A 21,076-nucleotide genomic window follows, 5' to 3' on the forward strand; every position below is an offset into this window, starting at 1 on the left:
GAAATGAGACTAAAAAGATTTATTTTGTTGATGCCGATGCTAGCACAAGAGTCTGAACTTCAAGTCAGGGCAGACTTAGCTCTTTCCCGGAGGCGTAAACAACTATAGTTTTCCTGCTGTCGTCCATGAATTGAAAACCTTGAGTCTGAGGGTTTTACTCCATGACTGTAGAGGCTCTGGGTTGTCATGGATTCACGAAGCTCCTCCCCTGGACTCTGGTTGCAGCTCTCACCTTGATGCTGCTGTTCATCCCAGACAACTTCATCCATAGCCTGCATGCTGGAAGGTATCACCTTCTGGGTATCTCGGATTTCAGGCATTTGAGCAGAAGGAGGCATATCCAGTCTTTTCAGGAATGGCAGCATTGTGAGCAACATTCAAGGTACAAACACACAATTTCTTCATCGTCTTGTGTTCTTTTCTTCCTGATGTTGCTGTTACTTGGGATCGCCACATCCACCACTATGGCTGTTGTCAGAGCCATGAACTGATTTATGGATAATGATAATAATGAACTGATATTGATTATTGTATTCTTGTTTTTATTACTATTTTGTCTTGGTTACATTTTATTTTGATAAACTGATTTGTGCTGATGATGCACTCTGCTCCCCTTGATTATATAAACCTGTTTCACCTGCTGTCTGGGAGGGAAGACAGGAGAGTGGGTCGTACATTTGTTGACCGCAAATTATAAGTTCTGATCACTACAAATAACAGTGATATTTTGAGTTTTTCCTCTTTTTTTTGCAATAAATCTATGAAATCGACATCTTCAATTTTGGAGCTCTTTCAAGAGAAATTTTGGATTTTGACAAGAATTAAGCATGACTTGGATGACGGACAACCTCCACAGACAAGCTTTCATACTCAAACTTGATTCATCAAATTGAAATAGGACTGAAAAGAAATCACAGGGAAGCTGAAATTATTGAAGCCGTTGTCCGAGCCATCAGTCCTGGTTTAAGCCTTCGTGACATGTAAGAGATCAAAACAGACCTCACACTCCAACAACTTCGCACCATCCTGAAGGGACATTACAAGGAGGACAGTTCGATCTTTATCATCATCTTATAGATATCACTCAAGAAAGTAATGAGTCCCCACAGAATTTTCTGTTCAGGACGACAGAGCTGATGGAGAGACTTCTATTATTACCTCTTTTATTACTATTTTGTCTTGGTTAGCCTCATCCAAAGAGCCAGGTACAGATGAACAGTATAGTGCCGAACTAATACAGAAACAGTTCTTGCGAGCTGTTAGCACAGGCTTAATCAGTGACAGTGTGAAGTATGAAATAAAAAGTTGTCACATCACTGATGATGTCCTGATATCTAAGATTAATGAAACAGCAAGCTTTGAGTGGGAGAGACAACAGAAATTTAAGAAGAACAGCAGAGAACCAAGGGTGAGAGAGGTCAAGGTAGAGCCACAGCCAGTCCATGAAACAATAATTGGTGCAGTAGTTGGACAGGAACAATCATGCTTCACCTCAACAATGAATAAAGCATTTAAAACACAACCAACAGTGACCCGTAAAGAAACTGAACTTCTTGAGATCATCAGTCAGTTAAAGGAAGAAATTGCTGAAATTAAAGGCGACATTCAGGAGTCGCAGAGACCCACCAGGCCACGTCAGACAGCAAGGAAGCAAGGCTGCAGAGACTGTCAGGACAGAAACAGCGGAGAGCAGTGTGATCATTGCTTTAAATGTGGCCAAAGTGGTCACCTGTCAAAAGGGTGCAGAGCTCGACGCAAACCCATAGACAGAGCAGAGCAGATTGATATGTTGTCTAGCACAGTAATCAACCCCCAAAACACACCTTTCCAGAGTGAGCAGCGACAAGACACGTACAGACTCATCACAGACAGTATAAAGCACCTGGAAACAAAAATGGCAGTTAATAGTCAAGACCAGAGAAATGAGCCAGTCAACATCAGCCTCCTCTCCCCAAAACGGAGGAAGCAGCTCCTCAACCTAATTGGGAAGAAGCACGTTATTTCCTGTCTACTGGAAGGCGTAGAGACCAGAGCACTGTGGGACACAGGTTTGCCTCATACATGAAAAGTGGAGACAACAGAACATTCCACACGCCAGTGTAAGGAGTTTAACCGGAATAATCTGACCGGGCGTCCTAGATGGAAGAGCAGTAAACCAGACTTCAATCCCCTTTTCAGGATGGGTTGGAGTTAAACTCAGTCTGCCCACTACAAAACCTGCAAAAAGTGCTTGGTCATCTGGTTGACTTCCTCATTCAGCCTCCAGTTCTGGGATATCTGGATTTTGAACAGCCCTTCACGCGACACTGTGAAGGGACTTGGGGCTGTGCTATATCAGCGACAGGGTGGGAAGCTGGTTGTGATTGCTTACGGATCAAGAACTCTGAGTGTCCCAGAAAAGAATTACCATCTTCACTCGGGGAAACCGGAGTTTCTTGCCCCGAAGTGGGCCATATGTGAGAGGTTCAGAGACTACCTCTATTACTCACCCCCATTCATTGTTTACACCAACAATAACCCTCTGACATATGTGCTCACAACTGCAAAGCTCAATGCTACAACCCATCGATGGATCGCTGAACTCGCAGACTTCTAGTTCACCATTATGTATCGACCAGGCAGGGCAAATAGAGACGCAGGTGGTCTTTCACGTATGCCCTTAGATTTAGAGCAGTACATCCGGACCTGCACAGAAGCTGTGACACCTGAGGTAGTGAACGGTGTGACTGAGGCTCTGGGCGTCCAGCTGCAAAAAGGTGAGCCTCGGCTGTGTCCCCTGACCATTTCAACAGCTGTAGCAGGGATGAGGTGAGGACATCTGTGGTGCAAATTCCAAAAGCAGACCTAAGACAGGCTCAGCAGGAGGACCCTGTAATCGGTGAAGTGCTTAAGTATGTCACCACCAACCACTGGCCAAAAAGTGGAAAACAAGCCCGCAATAAGGGGATAGCTGTCTTGTTAAGAGAAAAAAAGAAACTGCACTTGGACAAGGATGGGTTACTGAATAGGAAAACACCCAACAAGGGTCTCAGCTCCTCCTGCCTAAGAAATGTCACAAGCTTGTTTACAAAGAACTGCATGAAGACATGGGCCATTTAGGGGTGGAGAGTTTTGACCCTCACCCAGGACCGCTTTTATTGGCCTCATATGCAGAAGCAGATTGAGCACTATGTAACAAAAGAATGCAGCTGTCTGAAAAACAAGCGCCCTAACAAACCCACCAGAGCACCACTCATCAACATCACTACCACTTACCCCTTTGAGCTGGTCTCTATGGATTTCTTGCATCTAGAAAAATGTAAGGGAGGCTATGACTATATCCTAGTCGTCATGGCCGACTTCACGCGGTTCGCCCAGGCTTACCCCTGCCGAGACAAAAGTGCCAAAACAGCTGCTGAGAAAATCTTTGGAGATTTTGTTTTGAGATTTGGTTTTCCTACCCGACAAGGTCGGAAGTTTGAAAACAAACTATTTGCCAAGCTAGAAGGATATACTGGAGTGAAAGGGTTCAGGACAACACCGTACCACCCCCAGGGGAATGGTCAGGTGGAGCGGTTTAAAAAAAAACAAAAAAAAAACAAAGAACTGTGCAATATTTCATTTCACTGTACAATATTCAGAGCTGTGCAATATTTCATTTCATTACAGCTACACTACAATTTTTCCTTTTTATCATACTATTGTGCACTCCTTACCTCACTTGTTACTAAGACACTTATAGTTTTATCACTTGTTTACTAAGACACTTTATAATTCTGCCTTTTTCTTTTTATTATTTATTACTGTTATATTTTCTGTAACTCTGGCACAACAATTTCCTTCGGGATTAATAAAGTTGTTCTTATCTTATCTTATCTTATCTTATCTTATCTTATCTTATCTTATCTTTAATAGGACATTGCGGGCAATGCTCCGAAACCTCCCGCAGGCAGCTAAAGCAGACTGGAAAGCATCGCTGGCAAAAGTAGTCCACACCTATAACTGTACCCGCAGCGAAGCCACCGGATACGCACCTTACCTCCTGTTATTCGGGGGAAACCCCAGACTCCCCATTGACCTGATGGTTGACGTCGCGGTGAAAGATCAAAGCTTGTCGCACAGTGACTATGCTGGGATGTGGAGGACTCGCATGGCTGATGCATACAAACTTGCCTCAAAGACAGCACATGAAGAGAGCGGGCGAGGAAAAACATGATATGACAGGAAAATCCATGGTGCAGAGCTGGACCCAGGATGCAGAGTGCTGGTCAGAAATTTACATGAAAAAGGAGGACCAGGAAAACTAAGGTCATTCTGGGAGGATCAAGTGTTTGTAGTGACAGAAAAAATATAAGGACAGTCCAGTGTGTGAAATTAAGCCAGAAAATGGAAAAGGACGAATCCGTGTGGTCCACGGGAATCTTTTGCTGCCGTGTAACTTCTTGCCAGTCGATGAAGAAAACTCACATGCAGAACCAAGAAAGAAACGACAAGAAAACAACAAAAGACACGAGCAGCTTGAGCAAGATCACAGTTCAGGGGAGGAGGATGATTGGAGAGCAGTTGCAGTGTTGCCAGCACACGACCAGGGATGGAGTGCACAGCGTCAGCAGACAAGGGGACCTGAACATGAACCCGAAGAGGTTCCAGCAGTACCACAGTATCTGGAGCGTGAGGATGATCCAGAGAAAGAGCAGGATCAACACGAGGAGGATGCGGAAACACGGGAGAATGAACACCTGCAACGTGCTGACCCGGATCATCAGGCTGAACCTGTGAGCAGTGATCAAGACCGAGATGAACAGTCACCTGTCAAACAGAAAAAGAATCCTTTCAGAATAAGAAAACCTAAATTAAGGTTTACTTACCATCAGTTAGGACAGCCCACTGTAGCATCTGAATAAGACATTTGGTAGAGTTTAAGAGTAAATGTGACCGTAAAGTTGTGAGTTCAATTCAGATTTTTCATTAATATGAAGACTACAAAATTTGTTTTTTGTGATATTTTGAAGTAGTTTTAAAACATGGAATGGAATCTTGGCATTAGTTGAGGACTAATGTACTTTATGTTAAACAGGAGGTCTGAACTATGTTAAAATACCTTACTCAGAGAGGATGCAGATACCCGTGCGAGTGATGGACGTAGCAGTGGACTGTCATCGTGCACAATAACACCAGCTGCAAGCATATGGCATTAATAGGAGATACCTGCCGTATGAGTTACTGTGGCAACAGCTATGCATCCTAATGGACATTGTTGAACTCTGACTCCTACTTAGATGTGACCTTCCTGTATGCAATGGACAATTGCTGCATAACGTTAGTGTCATAATGTCAGGGTGCCATTAAATTTTGGAGGGGAGAGTGTGAGAGTAGAAGACAAGACATCCCCCTCCCTTTTTTTTGGTGTTAATGTGTTTTATTTCTTCAGTTAGTTACTTGCTCCTTTGCTCTCACTCAACTGTGAGTAGTTTTTGCTGAAACCCGACCACAGCATTAGTTCAGTGCTGTGTTGGCTAGGGGTGGGCGATACTGGGAATTTTGGTATCAAAATTGCTTGGAAATGTCATGATCATTGAATAATTGACCCCCGTCCCCTTGAGTTAGTTTATTATAATTATGATAAACACAGCACAAAGATTTTAGGCAATAAAAATGATTTATTTTTTATTAAATAACTACAATGCAAACTTTAACAGTCATTTACATTGAATCCTCTAGTAGTATTAAAGTGCAGTTCAAAATAAATAGTAAAATATTCTGAAACACGTTAATGTACATGGTTCACAATAAGTTAGAGATTATGAGAGACTCATTTTTGGGGTAATAAATATTACACTAATGAAAATGGTGTTTCTTCTCATTCACTATATAACTTTTATTTATATCATTACAATTCAGACCAAATAGGAAAGCAGTCACATAAATAACAATATCAATAACATATTCTTCTTCTTCTTTCGGCTTTTCCCTTCCGGGGTCGCCACGGCGAATCAACTTTCTCCATCCAACCCTATTCTCTGTATCCTCCTCTCTCACACCCACTACCTTCATACATATTGTGAACCTTTTATTTTTATCTGATTACTTTAGTAATAGAATTAATCAATTACTTGGGTAATGGATGGCTGCAGCCCTTAGTAAAACAAGATTTTTTTTCACCTAGGTGAACATATAACCATTGAACCAATCTCCCAAAATTGATACCCAATTGCATTGTGAATATGATTCATCTAATCTGTTATTCACTGAATAACAGATTACCTGGGTATTGTTGATTTTTTTTGGCTGAAAAGCCTCTGCCAGAGTACATTGTCTCTGTGTCCGCAGGGGTGTTCTGGCTTGGGGATCCCCCCCCTCCTCCTCCTCCTCCTCCCTCAACTTCTTTGCTTGCAGCTCGTTGCTCTCTGTAGGGTGAGCTTTTTTCATGTTTGTGTAAATTCATGGCGTTACCACTGTAGCGGACCACTTTAGGAGCGAAGTATCGATCCCAGGACAATAGTATCTGTAGAATATTGACTGTGGACACAGTAATATTGAACACTGAACCATATATGTTTACTTGCAATCTGCACATCCGCAGACTCTGTAGGCGGGCTCATGTCTGTTGGCACGAATTGCTATCATCACCTGTGCGCTGCTCTTCAGTAAAATAACTAAGTGCTACTCTAATATCTCCGGTCGCCTTTTTTATACGCAAAACACAACAGTATCGATCCGATCCAAGTACTTGCTTAGTATCGATAATATCGATATTTGGATCGATCCGCCCACCCCTAATAGCAGTGCTGGCGGGGTTTTTCCCCTCACTCTGTACTGTATATGTCCCATGGCTAACCTGCGTTGATTCCCGGAGCTGTGAAGAAGAAGATAAAGGACGATTCAAACCAGGCAAACTTGTGTATTCCTTCCGAAACATGGAAAACGAAGAAGCTGCAAACTTAAACGCAACACACACACACACACGTTTATCAACATAGACCTCAACATTCGTGACTCGCTACATTATATATGTGAAACAGTGGCGATACACTTCAAGTGTGTGTGTGTGTGTGTGTGCGTGTGTGTGTGTGCGTGTGTGTGCGTGCGTGTGTGTGCGTGCGCGTGTGTGCGCGCGTGTGAGAGAGAGACAGCGAAGTAGGAAGTCTTGGAGCAGCACTCAAAAGGAAAAAAACTGAGTCATCCAATCGAAAGCGAGAGGGTTTTTTGTTTACTTCTCTCCAACAGCTGTGCACGGACTACCAGTCTCCGGTCTTCTCCGTCTGGTCTCATCTCTCCGGTAAGTGTCTCCCTGCAGGAGGACGTCCTGCGTTTCAAACGCCGTTATGAAGTAGGAATGCTGGAAACGGAGAACAAGCAGAGGGAACTCTTCTACAACTTGTTGTGCCTCTAGATCAGATCTTTTACCTTCTCCAAATGGAACGAAGCATTTATTTCATGATTCGACTGTGTTTATATATTCAAGATGTTTTCCTTTCTCATTCTATTTCCCAGGATATTTGGCCTTTTGCTTGAGTCACGAGGAGTTAACATCGAATTCGACCCATCTGGCATCATCCAGACCTCTGCGTGGCACTGATTGTGGGTAAGAAAAACTATCAAGAAAACCTGAGGTGGGGATTAAAAAAGCCAACAGTCTCTGTTACGGAGCTTCCGCGTTCTGCCCTCCCGTCGTGCACAAACAGGACCAAAGATCAGTTTGTTCATTTACAGACACAGACCAGGGAGAGTGTAGGCCTCATTGAAAATGCACCTTCATGAGGAAACACAGAGACCGATGGGGAGTGACAAACTCTCACACACGCACACGCGCGCGCACACACACCCGAGAAGAGCAGTGGTTCAAGTGACTTGATGAGTGAAAAATTCCATTCTCAAATTAATCATGCTTAAAAAGGCATGGCAGTGATTTTAGATGGTATCAATGCTATTTATTATTATTATTATAGTTGTTGTTATTATTATTATTGCTGAAATGTAATAATAGACAACAACCAGCAGATGGTGGCAAAGCAGGACAAGTCATCTATTTATTGCCTGCAAACCCATATTTTTAAGTTGCTCACTTGTCTGGCTCCTTTCTTCAGAAGGATTCTTAGATATTATTTATAAAGGTGGGGAGTTGGTCTTTTATCTGCAAAGGTTTTGGGTGCAGCATGTTGAAATGACAAAGGAATACTGTGTGCATGTTAACTTGCTCCTCGTCCGGACCGAGCAAGAAGTGGTGATTACTTTCATTGGCTCCAGGAGCAAATATCCAGGTCTGGGAGGAGTTTGGAGAGGCCACGGTGAAGGACACCTGGGTGGGCGAGAGAAAGTTCTCGGAAACTGTCACAGGATGGAGGCAAAAGGAGCAGGGCAAGATGTTTGCAGGTGTGGAAGAACTGTTGAACACAGCTTGGGACATTATTGGGTGGCAGAAGGAGCACTTTGAGTACCTCCTTGAGATGGTCAGAAAGAATCTCAGTAGCTTCTGCACTCACACAATTATCACAATGACGGATCTGCTGGTGCACATTTGGATGGATGAGGTGGAGGAGAGCAGGTTGGAGGAGCAAAGATTGAAGCTGTTTTATGTTTAGTGGTTTAATGGTTTTGTGTGTGTGTGTGTGTGTGTGTGTGTGTGTGTGTGTGTGTATGTGTGTGTGTTTGTGTGTGTGTGTTTACACACGTCTAGACTCTACGATGAATGAGTGTGAGCACAGAGAGGGGGAAGTCCCACCATCTAAAATCGTTCTGCATGGAGACGATGATGTCCAGACTGAAGCTCAGAGGTGAGAGGATGATCTCCAACTGTCTGTGACGGATCTCCATGTCAGAGCTCATCATTATTCACCCTCTCACTTCTGTGTGTTGAAGTCCTGAGCAGCAGCTCAGACCTGGACCCGGATCTGGACCCAGTTGTTTGTCCCTCAGAAGTGACCGTTCAATGGACCGGCCAATATTATTCAAAACTGAATGTTCAACTGATCAAAGGTCAGATTTAAAAACCAAAGAATATCGAAGTCCAGACAAACAACCTTCTATGTTTGATCCTGATGTAATGATAATTTGTTTGTTCAAATGTTTTATTGCTGTGAACGTAGATTTTGGTAATTTAATTTTGCATTGCATATGATTGATGTATTTGTTATTTCTGATCATTTTGTTGCTCATGAATAATATTCTAAGTTTGAGTGAATTTTATCCTGATGTTTCAAGGCCAGTTTTCAAATCACTTTGATCATTTTATGATGACTGAGCTTGAATGAGCAAAAGTCACTCCCCCATCATTATTCATCATCTGAATCTGGTTGTGCTGAAGCCCCAAGCAGCAGCTCAAATCCAGACTTGGACCTGGACCTGGACTTGGATCTGGACCTGGACCCAGTTGTTTGTCCCTCAAAAGTGACTGTTCGATGGACTGGCCAATAGACTTCAAAGGTGGACGTTCCACTGATCAAAGGTCAGATCTAAAAACCTAAATTTCTCGACCTCCAGACAAACTGCCTTCCATGTTTTGTTCTGTATTCTATGATATGTATATTACTAAATCTGTCATGATCTTATGACTGTATATCGCCCATGTTGCAATTTTCAATTTCAAATACATTCAAATTCAAATTCTCAGTTTCTGACCAGTTTGCATTTCATCCAATGGATCCGTGTAGAAAACATGACATACGTTACAGGACAGGTCCTTCCCTTTTCGTCACCTGGCACTTCCTGTTGTCCAGAGAGTGGTGTTACATTCGGTGGAAAGATCAGTAACTTTCTGCCACAAAGAATGTTTTAAATTTGTGAAAGTGTTTAAGCTTTCAGTTGTCAGACACATTTATTGCATTTACTGATGGAGTGATTCTATCAGGATGTAGGAGAAGTAAAATTTGTGTCAATCAGACAGTGAGGTGTAAGGATATTAGATTGCAGGATTGTAATCTTTTTTCAAATTTCATGCTATTTTTTTTCAAATTTCATGCAAATTAAATTTTGTAACACAATTTTGTGGTTCATCAACTATGATGTTCTTATTCAGCCAAGGCTGTACATATCCTTACCTCTCAGTTATTGTCAAGTTCTATGAAAGAGTTTAGAATCAAAGATACCTGGTCAGAGATGGAATAAAAGATTTGGTCCAGAAATGCTGGCTCTAGATGATCTACCAAAGGGGTTTAAGACAAATCTGTAGCACAAAGAAATGACATTAAGTCCCAGACTCAGGGAGTCCATAGGAATCTAAAAAGTCTAATCCACCCAAGGTTCAGACCCTAAAAAAGAAGGCAAGAAACCAAGAAGGGAAATAAAATAAGATTTTGCTGAGAACATGAAACTGAGAAAAATACTGGGAAATCGGATTAGGGGAGAAGTCTTCAAAATGGCAAAGTCCAGTTAATATGCTAAGATTTTAACACAATACCGTGTTTGATAAATAATCCAAGTTTGGCCTTTTACAATAAAAAAAAACTTGAAATGGAAATGAGAACACCATTTAACCCGGATTCATTGTTCTAAGAACACACTTCCTTTCACACTATGAGAGTCTTATTCGTGGTCTCCATCTTTTCCCCTCAGAGGTGATCAGCTGAAGTCAGATGTTCTCAGTGGATCTGGACCTGGACCCAGTTGTTTGTCCCTCAGAAGTGACCGTTCGATAGACTGGCCAATAAACTTCAAAGGTGGACGTTCCACTGATCAAAGGTCAGATTTAAAAACCTAAATTGCTCGACCTCCCGACAAACTGCCTTCTATGTTTTGTTCTATATTCTAAGATATGTATATTACCAACTCTGTCATGATCTTATGACTGTTTATCACTCATGTTGCAATTTTCAATTTCAAATGCAATTTCCGACTGTTAGAGAGTAACTCTAATTCGGACGAGTCTAAGTTGAAGCCTGTAAAGAGGAGACTGAGGTTATCACAAGAAATAACACAGACAAGTGACAGAACTTTTATTGCATGAAAGTGTATTGGTGTTGTTGACAATATCGTATACAGGGAGAGGGTAATCCCTGTTTACATTCAGGTGGGTAGGTTCCTATTCAGGGGGTAGGTTCCCATTTGCTTTGCAGTCATTTGGCAGACGCTTTCATCCAAAGCGACTTACAGTGGAGGAGCCTTGGATTGAACCCAGGACCTCATGCATACGCTCTACCATTGAGCTGCATCACCTTTATGCTGATATGAATTTTCGATCATGGGTGTAGGTTCCTGTTATAAGGACGAAGGCCATTTGTGCTCACACGTCTGGCTGTCTTCATGTGAGTAGTCGAAATAACATAGCTATGAATATAGAGAGAAAACTCTAACACCGACCAATTTGCATTTCATCCAATGGATCCGTGTAGAAAAATATGACATACGTTACAGGACAGGTCCTGCCCTTTTCGTCACCTGGCGCCCCCTGTTGTCCAGAGAGTGATGTTACATTCTGTGGAAAGATTAGTTACATTTGCCACAAAGAATGTTTCAAATTGGTTGAAGTGTTTAAGCTTTCAGTGGTTAGATTTGAGAACACACTTCCTTTCACTCTGTGAGAGTCTTATTCGTGGTCTCCATCTTTTCCCCTCAGAGGTGATCAGCTGAAGTCAGATGTTCTCAGTGGTCCGTCTGTCCAGCAGCATCAAACACACCTGGACTCTGTACTTATGGTATGTAAATGTACAAACACCACTGTCAAGCAGAGCTACTCAAGTGACCTTCTGGTCCCAACAGTGTCAGTGCTGTACTCTGTAGACCCCAAGGGTTTTCAGTGGACCACAAAAGATCTGATGGTGTTTCTACTGCTCATGTTGACCTTCAACCCTGTTCCAGCTGCTGGAGGAGAACATGATCAGCTTCGTGAGGAAGGAGATGAAGAGAGTCCAGAGGCTCCTGACTACAGATTACCCAGAGAGCTGCTGGAGTCAGACTGAGGACGACGAGGTGCCGGTGGGTGAAGATGAAGAGAAGAGGAAGAGCAGCAGGGAGGCCTTTCTGAAGATCACACTGCACCTCCTGAGGAGAATGAAGGAGGAGGAGCTGGCTGATCGTCTGCAGAGCAGTAAGACTGGAGATTCACCTCATCTCCATTTCAAGTATTTAGATTGTCTCTGAAACCTGGAGACATCTGGACTGGCTTCAGGTCACCTGGGGATGCTTCAGCTCTCATCAGAAAGACTGGCCCACTTTTATTTAGAATATGAGAGAAAAACATCAGTGACTAATAACACATTTTAGATCACCAAACTTGATCTTGTGATTGGCTTAGAGTAGCTGACACTGGACCTGCTTTGTTTGGTTCTGATCAGTTCCAGTTTGTTGTTCATCATGGTTTCATCTGAGATTCTTCATCCAAGATGAAGTCATCTGACTGTCCATTTATCCATCTCCTGGAAAGGTTGAGTCTCTGCTTGTTCACAAAGTATTTATTAGCTTTTGTCACACATTCAGCTTTATCTTTTGGCCTTTCAATCATCTCCAGGTCATCTCCTTGGCCCAGAGCTTCAGTTCAGTTTTCCTTATAATAATAATAATAATAATACATACGATTTGTATAGCGCTTTTCATGGTACACAAAGACGCTTTACAAGTTGACGACAAAAAAACATAGAACATAAACATTGTTAATGGGAAGAGCTGTAGGTGTTGTAGGTGGTTTGGAAGAGGTGGGTCTTGAGGTTATTTTTGAAGGAAGACAATGAGTTTATGTGACAAGTGGATTACAAGACCTGAATGACAGACAATCACCACAATGACTCTTTCTTCTCCAGGAACTCGTGCTGCTGAGTGTCAACATGAGCTGAAGTGTAGACTGCAGAAGAACTTTCAGTGTATCTTCGAGGGGATCACCAGAGCAGGAAACCCAACTCTTCTCAATGACATCTTCACAGAGCTCTACATGACAGAGGGAGGGGCTGCAGGGGTCAACGATGAACATGAGGTCAGACAGATTGAAGCAGCATCCAGGAAGTCAACCAGACCAGAAACAACCATCAGACGAGAAGACATTTTTAAAGGCTTACCAGGAAGATATGGACCAATCAGAACAGTGCTGACAAAGGGAGTGGCTGGTATTGGGAAAACAGTCTTAACACAGAAGTTCACTCTGGACTGGGCTGAAGACAAAGCCAACCAGGACATACAGTTCCTGTTTCCATTCACCTTCAGAGAGCTGAATGTGCTGAAAGGGACAAAGTACAGCTTGGTGGAACTTGTTCATCTCTTCTTCACTGAAACCAAAGAAGCAGGAATCTGCCGTTTTGAAGAATATCAGGTTGTCTTCATCTTAGACGGTCTGGATGAGTGTCGACTTCCTCTGGACTTCAACAACAACAAGATCCTGACTGATGTTACAGAGTCCGCCTCAGTGGATGTGCTGCTGACCAATCTCATCAGGGGGAATCTGCTTCCCTCTGCCCGCCTCTGGATCACCACAAGACCTGCAGCGGCCAATCAAATCCCTCCGCAGTGTGTAGCCATGGTGACAGAGGTCAGAGGATTCACAGACCTCCAGAAGGAAGAGTACTTCATGAAGAGATTCAGAGATGCAGAGCAGGCCCAAAGAGTCATGAAACACATCAAGACCTCCAGAAGTGTCCACATCATGTGCCACATCCCAGTCTTCTGCTGGATCACTGCCACAGTCCTGGAGGACGTGTTGAAGACCAGAGAGGGAGGAGAGCTGCCCAGGACCCTGACTGAGATGTACATCTATTTCCTGGTTGTTCAGGTCAAACTGATGAACACCAAGTTGAATCAAGGACCTGCTACAGATCCACACTGGAATCCAGAGAGCGAACAGATGATCTTGTCTTTAGGAAAACTAGCTTTTGAGCAGCTGCAGAAAGGCAACCTGATCTTCTATGAATCAGACCTGACAGAGTGTGACTTGGATATCAGTGCAGCCTCAGTGTACTCAGGAGTGTTCACACAGATCTTTAAAGAGGAGAGAGGACTCTACCAGGACAAGGTGTTCTGCTTTGTCCATCTCAGCATTCAAGAGTTTCTTGCTGCTCTTCATGTCCATCTGACCTTCTTCAATTCTGGTATCAATCTGCTCCCTAAAAAACAAACATCAAGGATGTCTAAAGTCTCTCATAAGAGTCAACTTGAATTAAACTTCTATCAGAATGCTGAGGAGGCGGCATTACAGAGTCCAAATGGACACCTGGACTTGTTCCTTCGTTTCCTCCTTGGTCTTTCACTGAAGACCAATCAGAAACTCCTTGGATTGGTGACTCAGAAAGAACCTCACTCAGGGACCAAAAAGAAAACAATTGGATTCATCAAGGAGAAGATCAGTGACAACTGGTTTCCAGAGAAATCCATCAATCTGTTCCACTGTTTGAATGAACTCAGAGATCATTCACTCGTGGAACAGATCCAACAGCAGCTGAGATCAGGATGTCTCTCAGTAGATCATCTTTCTCCTGCTCACTGGTCGGCTCTGGTCTTCATCCTACTCTCATCTGATGAAGATCTGGACGTGTTTGATCTGAAGAAATACTCTGCTTCAGAGGAGGCTCTTCTGAGGTTACTGCCAGTGGTCAAGGCTTCAAATAAATCTGAGTAAGTGGATGAAATGCTGAGTTTGTGAGGAATTTCAATTTCCTTTTATAAATCCAAATGAATCCAAATATGAATAATCAAAGGCATTTGTTTTCCTGGTTGATTCTTTCATAGACTGAGTGACTGTAACCTGTCAGAGAGAAGTTGTGAACGTCTGTCTTCAGTTCTCAGCTCTCAGTCCTCCAGTCTGAGACACTTGGATCTGAGTAATAACCGGCTAGACGATTCAGGGATAAAGCTGCTGTGTGTCGGACTTCAGAGTCCACATTGTCACCTGGAGACTCTCAGGTCAGAATAAAATTTGTCTGAAAATGTATAGTCTTCTTGATAAGGATTTTCCAATGTCACATACTTTTTAAAATAAGTTGCCACAAATTTGTAGCTTTATTTTCAAGTTATGTTACTCAGTGATTCAATGTTCCATCTAAAATTCAATATTTGACTATCATGTGACGTATAATTATTGATTTGTTGTATTTATTCAGACTGGATGGCTGTAACCTGTCAAAGGGAAGTTGTGAACGTCTGTCTTCAGTTTTCAGCTCTCAGTCCTCCAGTCTGAGACACCTGGATCTGAGTAACAATAACCTGCGGGATTCAGGTCTAGAGCAGTTGTCTGCTGGACTGGAGAGTCCGTATTGTCACCTGGAGACTCTCAGGTCAGAATAAAATGTGTCTGAAAATGTATAAATTCTTCTTGATGATGATTTTCCAGTGTCAAATACTTTTTAAAATAGGTTGCCACAAATTTGTAGCTTTCTTTTCAAGTTACTGACTCAAAGTGATTCAACGTGCCATCTAAAATTCAATATTTGACTATTATCATGTGAAGTATAATTATTCATTTATTGTATTTATTCAGACTGAATGGCTGTAGACTGTCACTGGGAATTTGTGAACGTCTGTATTCAGTTCTCAGCTCTCAGTCCTCCAGTCTGAGACACCTGGATCTGAGTAACAACCAGCTGGAGGATTCAGAGATAAAGCGGCTGTGTGTCGGACTTCAGAGTCCTAATTGTCACATGGAGACTCTCAGGTCTGAATAAAATTTGTCTGAAAATGTATAGCCTTCTTGATAAGGATTTTCCAATGTCACATACTTTTTAAAATAAGTTGCCACAAATTTGTAGCTTTATTTTCAAGTTATGTTACTCAAAGTTATTCAATGTGCTATGTAAAATTCAAAATTTGACTATTATCATGTGAAGTATAATTATTCATTTATTGTATTTATTCAGACTGAGTGGCTGTAGACTGTCAGAGAGAAGTTGTGAACGTCTGTCTTCAGTTCTCAGCTCTCAGTCCTCCAGTCTGAGACACCTGGATCTGAGTAACAACCAGCTGGAGGATTCAGGGATAAAGCGGCTGTGTGTCGGACTTCAGGGTCCAAATTGTCACCTGGTAACTCTCAGGTAAACATATTGCCATTTGAGAAACTGAAAAAGGTCTTTGTGAAGACTATTATGGTAAATGGAATTGTATTCAAACTTCATATACACTTCTGATTCAAATTTTACAACCTTAACATTTATAGGTTATACTGAATTTGCTGGTCAGTGATCTTTTTTTTTTTTCAAATGATGGATGGCAAAAGAAATAGAAAACTCTGAGGTCACTATATAGCGTTTTTTTTTTTACATGACAAAGATTTTTCATGAGATTATTAGCCAGTGTCATATTTTGTTTAAAAAATCTCCAAATTATAATTATATTCAAAGTAACATTACTATAAGGCAATGAAATGAAAATGCTGTCTCTAATTTCTTGAAAGGTTTTGTTGGTGGTTCGCTGGCATGAATCTAATGTTACTAAATAACTTGTTGTACAAACAGCATTTCTCTCAGAGCACATTAGAATCAAGCAAAATGTTCTGGCTACAAAAATTGATCAAAGAAAGCCACGTTAAATACACAGGTTCCTCTGCTGCAACTCAACATCTTTTCAGTAGAACTGACACATTCAGGGAACTCATGCTGATGGAACCCTCTTCCCTTCCTCTTTCGTCTCGTCCCAGAAGCCCGAGTAGATTCACACAAACTGTCATCTGGAAATACCAACTATGGAGTCATGTGACAAGATTAACCAAGGAACGTAGCTGAAACAGGGCTGGATCCTGGCTGAACAATTTGACAGATATCTTGATAGACTATCATAATCATGTCACCAATGACCTGAGACTGGAATAGCTCAGACAAAAAATATATAAAAAAAAAGTAGTTTAATGTGCCCATCTTGCTCAGGTCCAGGTGCCTGCAGAACAGATCGCTAGATAGACTATCATAATTGTCTCACCAGTGCCCTGAATCTAGTTCATGTTTTTCAGCACAAAATGTAACGCAGTTTGTGCAGGAAAACCATAATTAAAAGAAACGATAAAACTAACATTCCACAGTCTGGTATAATTATTTAAATATCTCTTCAGGTTGATGGGCTGTAACCTGTCAAAGGGAAGTTGTGAACATCTGTCCTCAGCTCTCAGCTCTCAGTCCTCCAGTCTGACAGAGCTGGATCTGAGTAACAACGACCTGCAGGATTCAGGTGTAAAGCAATTGTCTGCTGGACTGGAGAGTCCACATTGTCACCTGGAAACCCTCAGGTCAGTAAGCATCTATTTTATTTTAAGACTGCTATATATTTCTCTATGATTATTCTCGTCACATGATGATCTTCAATGTCTCCTTTCCAGTCTCTCAGGTTGTCTGATCACAGAAGAAGGTTGTTCTTCTCTGGCCTCAGCTCTGAACTCCAACCCGTCCCATCTGAGACAGCTGGACCTGAGCTTCAACCATCCGGGAGACTCAGGAGTGAAGCTGCTGTCTGCTGGACTGGAGGATCCACACTGGAGGCTGGAGACGCTCATGTAAGAATTCCAGAACTTAAATACTGCAGATGCATAAACATAAAACCACAGTTTTCAACAAGAATTAACATAAATATGGAAATATTTGATTTCAAATGTCTGAGAGGTTCTCAGTCATCCAGGTCATGGTGAATTCTTCTCAAAATCTTCTTGTTGTGGCAACTGGACTTGAATTTCTTTACTTTAAGATGTTTCACCCTTCATCCACCTCATCATGCACCCTCTGAACAGCCAGGAAAGATTCACCACCAGAACCCCAGTAACTTCTGCATGAGCCTCAGTTCATGTGTTCCAACAGGTTTCACTCCTTTAACTTTACCTTTTCACACTCCAATCCAGGTAATCCCAGAAAAGTTGCTCTTGTGTCCCAACGAACGGCAGCCACGTTAGCATAGAACACCCTTCGACCAAGTTTCGGAGTTTCTGCCGATCACCTCATACATTTAAATAACAAGCCACCATAACCTAGAAAACCCAAAAACGTGGCAGTTAAATTTGCAAACTCTCCACAGGTCATTAGCACTGAAGAAGCCTCTCAGATGAAGTGTGAAACATCTTCAAGTGAAGAAATTCAAGTCCAGTAGCCATGTGAGATGCGGTTCTGGAATAGAATTTGCCCCCAATCCTTGAGTTTTACTTACCTGATCTAAATAAAAACACACTGCTGTGTTGATCCCTCACATCAGCAGGTCCAGATATGAAGCCTTTATTTGCAAAGCTGAAATAGTGGCTGTATTTAGGTTTCACCGCTAAAAAAGGAGAAAACAAGTATTGAAAAACAGGTGATCAGATTCTTGTGTTTCTTCCTCCAGGGTGGACCATGGTGGAGAGCACAGGTTAAAACCTGGTCTGAGGAAGTGTAAGTGTGGATTTTCTCTTGATTCATGACAATTAAACACAATCAGCTTTGACTGAAACGTAGAGCTGATAGTTGAGGTGTTTCGTGGTTAAATCAGGGTTAACAGTAGATGACTGACAACGTGGACATCATTCGACTTTACAGAGAGTCACATCTCAGGGTTTCGAGGAAAATGAATCTTACAGATTATTCAAATGATTCATCATTTTTGTGTCTTATATTCTCTATCAGATTGGTGTGAACTCACATTGGACTCAAACACTGCAAGCAGACGTCTGAAGCTGTCTGACAACAGGACAGTGACGGGTGTAGAAGAACAACAACCATATCCTGATCATGCAGAAAGATTTGACCCGCGGCCTATGTTGCTGTGTAGAAATGGTTTGACTGGTCGCTGTTACTGGGAGGTGGAGTGGAGAGGAAGTGTTCATGTAGCAGTGACTTACAGAGGAATCAGAAGGAAAGGATTGTGGAGGCACATGTTTGAATGGAACGAGCAGTCTTGGAATCTGTTCTGCTCTGCCAGTGGTTACAAAGTCCGTCACAATAACACAGTGACAACTATCTCGTCCTCTGTTGACTCTAACAGAGTTGCAGTGTATGTAGACTGTCCTGCTGGCATTCTGTCCTTCTACAGCGTCTCTTCTGACAAACTGATTCACCTCCACACCTTCCACACCGCATTTACTGAATCTCTTTATCCTGGGTTTAGAATCGGTTCTGGTTCCTCGGTGTCTCTATGTTGATTGCAGGAGGGAAGAGTCTTCACTCTGAACATCAGTTTTTGCAACTCAGCTGTTATATCCCAACACTCAGTATGAATGCTGTCTTTTTCGGTATCTCCCTCGACCAGAACACATGCAGTTGTCAAGTTTGTCTGATGTTGTGTTGTATGTATCACTGAAGTGACAAAATTGAGGGCCTCTTTATTTAATTTCAGAAAGTATAAACCATCAACTTCCTGGTAACATTATATCGAAATATTCATTTGACCATGTGTTGGTTTCTACTTTGGTGCTCGTGCAGGGATTTCTTTCCTTCATTTTTTGATAGTGTAATAGAGAAGATTATGATATTGTCTATTCTAGACCACTATAGCACTCTATCAAAGTCAACTGTATTGTCAATACTGCCATATGTTTCACACATACAAAGGATTGAAACTGTGTTTCTTTAAGACCCACAGTGCATGGGTTATGTTCTGTTATGTTAGAAAAGGGCAAATAGCACCTATATTGTACAAATAAGTATAACTTCATTGGATGATGTAACATAATAATGCGCAGTTTTGTTTATGCTCTAAGTTGAGATGGCTTGTTATGTTGCTATGAAACAAAAGAAAAGCCATCTCAACTTGGACCAATCTCCAACTTGAGCAGTTATGTACTTAAAACTCCCCACAGAGAAGAAATCGAGTCCAGTTGCCTCGATAAGATTTGACAAGGATGAGCCTCGTACCCGTATTACTGAGATCCTCCATAGATCTTCTGACCGTTGTCATGGAGGTACCTGTAGACATTCCTGCTGGAGCAGCAAAGTGCTGCCATGTGGTTTAACATCACAACAGCAGAGATGACAATAAGGTGTATCTGAAAGAGAAAATACACGCACAAACAATATAAATGTTTTGGCTGTTTTCCCAATTATTCACCGACATCTCTTTTCCAGTGAAATATTTAACTGAAAGTTACACTGTGCATCTGCCACCATTATTAAACATTTACAGATGAACTTGTGACGCTGCATGTCTACTCATGGCAAGAACATGGTGCAACTACATACTCAAATCCAGAATTCCCAAAAGGAATGTTTAACGTTGAGCAAGGGAGTGATTTTTGAGAAAACAAACTCTGTTGCAGTAAAAACAAAACAAAAAAAACATGAGAAGAAATGAGACTAAAAAGATTTATTTTGTTGATGCCGATGCTAGCACAAGAGTCTGAGCTTCAAGTCAGGGCAGACTTAGCTCTTTCCCGGAGGCGTAAACAACTATAGTTTTCCTGCTGTCGTCCATGAATTGAAAACCTTGAGTCTGAGGGTTTTACTCCATGACTGTAGAGGCTCTGGGTTGTCATGGACTCACGAAGCTCCTCCCCTGGACTCTGGTTGCAGCTCTCACCTTGATGCTGCTGTTCATCCCAGACAACTTCATCCATAGCCTACATGCTGGAAGGTATCACCTTCTATCTGGGAACTCAGACATTTGAGCAGAAGGAGGCATATCCAGTCTTTTCAGGAATGGCAGCATTGTGAGCAACATTCAAGGTACAAACACACAATTTCTTCAGCGTCTTGTGTTCTTTTCTTCCTGATGTTGCTGTTACTTGGGATCGCCACATCCACCACTATGGCTGTTGTCAGAGCCATGAACTGATTTATGGATAATGATAATAATGAACTGATATTGATTATTGTATTCTTGTTTTTATTACTATTTTGTCTTGGTTACATTTTATTTTGATAAACTGATTTGTGCTGATGATGCACTCTGCTCCCCTTGATTATATAAACCTGTTTCACCTGCTGTCTGGGAGGGAAGACAGGAGAGTACGTCGTACTTTTGTTGACCGCAAATTATAAGTTCTGATCACTGCAAATAACAGTGATATTTTGAGTTTTTCCTCTTTTTTTTTGCAATAAATCTATGAAATCGACATCTTCAATTTTGGAGCTCTTTCAAGAGAAATTTTGGATTTTGACAAGAATTAAGCATGACTTGGATGACGGACAACCTCCACAGACAAGCTTTCATACTCAAACTTGATTCATCAAATTGAAATAGGACTGAAAAGAAATCACAGGGAAGCTGAAATTATTGAAGCCGTTGTCCGAGCCATCAGTCCTGGTTT

The 21,076-nt window shown here is 41.9% G+C and overlaps 1 protein-coding gene across 1 annotated transcript; it reads left to right on the forward strand.

Annotated features, from left to right (window-relative positions):
• Positions 1 to 1,894: 1,894 nt before the first annotated feature.
• Positions 1,895 to 19,219, forward strand: LOC147227004 (uncharacterized). Its single transcript, XM_086159977.1, has 20 exons — positions 1,895 to 2,048; positions 2,664 to 2,808; positions 3,225 to 3,546; positions 3,929 to 4,075; positions 4,429 to 4,754; positions 6,310 to 6,388; positions 7,207 to 7,258; positions 8,227 to 8,524; positions 9,284 to 9,424; positions 10,531 to 10,656; positions 11,531 to 11,609; positions 11,773 to 11,893; positions 12,711 to 14,508; positions 14,623 to 14,796; positions 14,994 to 15,167; positions 15,747 to 15,920; positions 16,931 to 17,104; positions 17,195 to 17,368; positions 18,181 to 18,227; positions 18,459 to 19,219. Exons 1-20 carry the CDS (start codon positions 1,895 to 1,897, stop codon positions 18,971 to 18,973), a joined length of 5,220 nt encoding a protein of 1,739 aa, XP_086016103.1. The 3' UTR covers positions 18,974 to 19,219.
• The last annotated feature ends 1,857 nt before the right edge of the window (positions 19,220 to 21,076 follow it).

The sequence above is a fragment of the Fistularia commersonii genome, chromosome 14 (assembly GCF_037954325.1).
Source record: "Fistularia commersonii isolate RoL2024-O1a breed Wild chromosome 14, RoL_Fcom_v1.0, whole genome shotgun sequence".
Lineage (NCBI taxonomy): Eukaryota > Metazoa > Chordata > Actinopteri > Syngnathiformes > Fistulariidae > Fistularia > Fistularia commersonii.

What these genes read in the sequence shown, in the direction of transcription:
- LOC147227004 (XM_086159977.1), top strand. Translation starts at nt 1,895, where the DNA reads ATGGCAGTTAATAGTCAAGACCAGAGAAATGAGCCAGTCAACATCAGC. An exon ending in GGACGACGAGGTGCCGGTGG is followed by an intron (nt 11,894 to 12,710) that starts GTGAAGATGAAG and finishes TTTCTTCTCCAG; the next exon opens with GAACTCGTGCTGCTGAGTGT. An exon ending in TGTCACCTGGAGACTCTCAG is followed by an intron (nt 14,797 to 14,993) that starts GTCAGAATAAAA and finishes GTATTTATTCAG; the next exon opens with ACTGGATGGCTGTAACCTGT.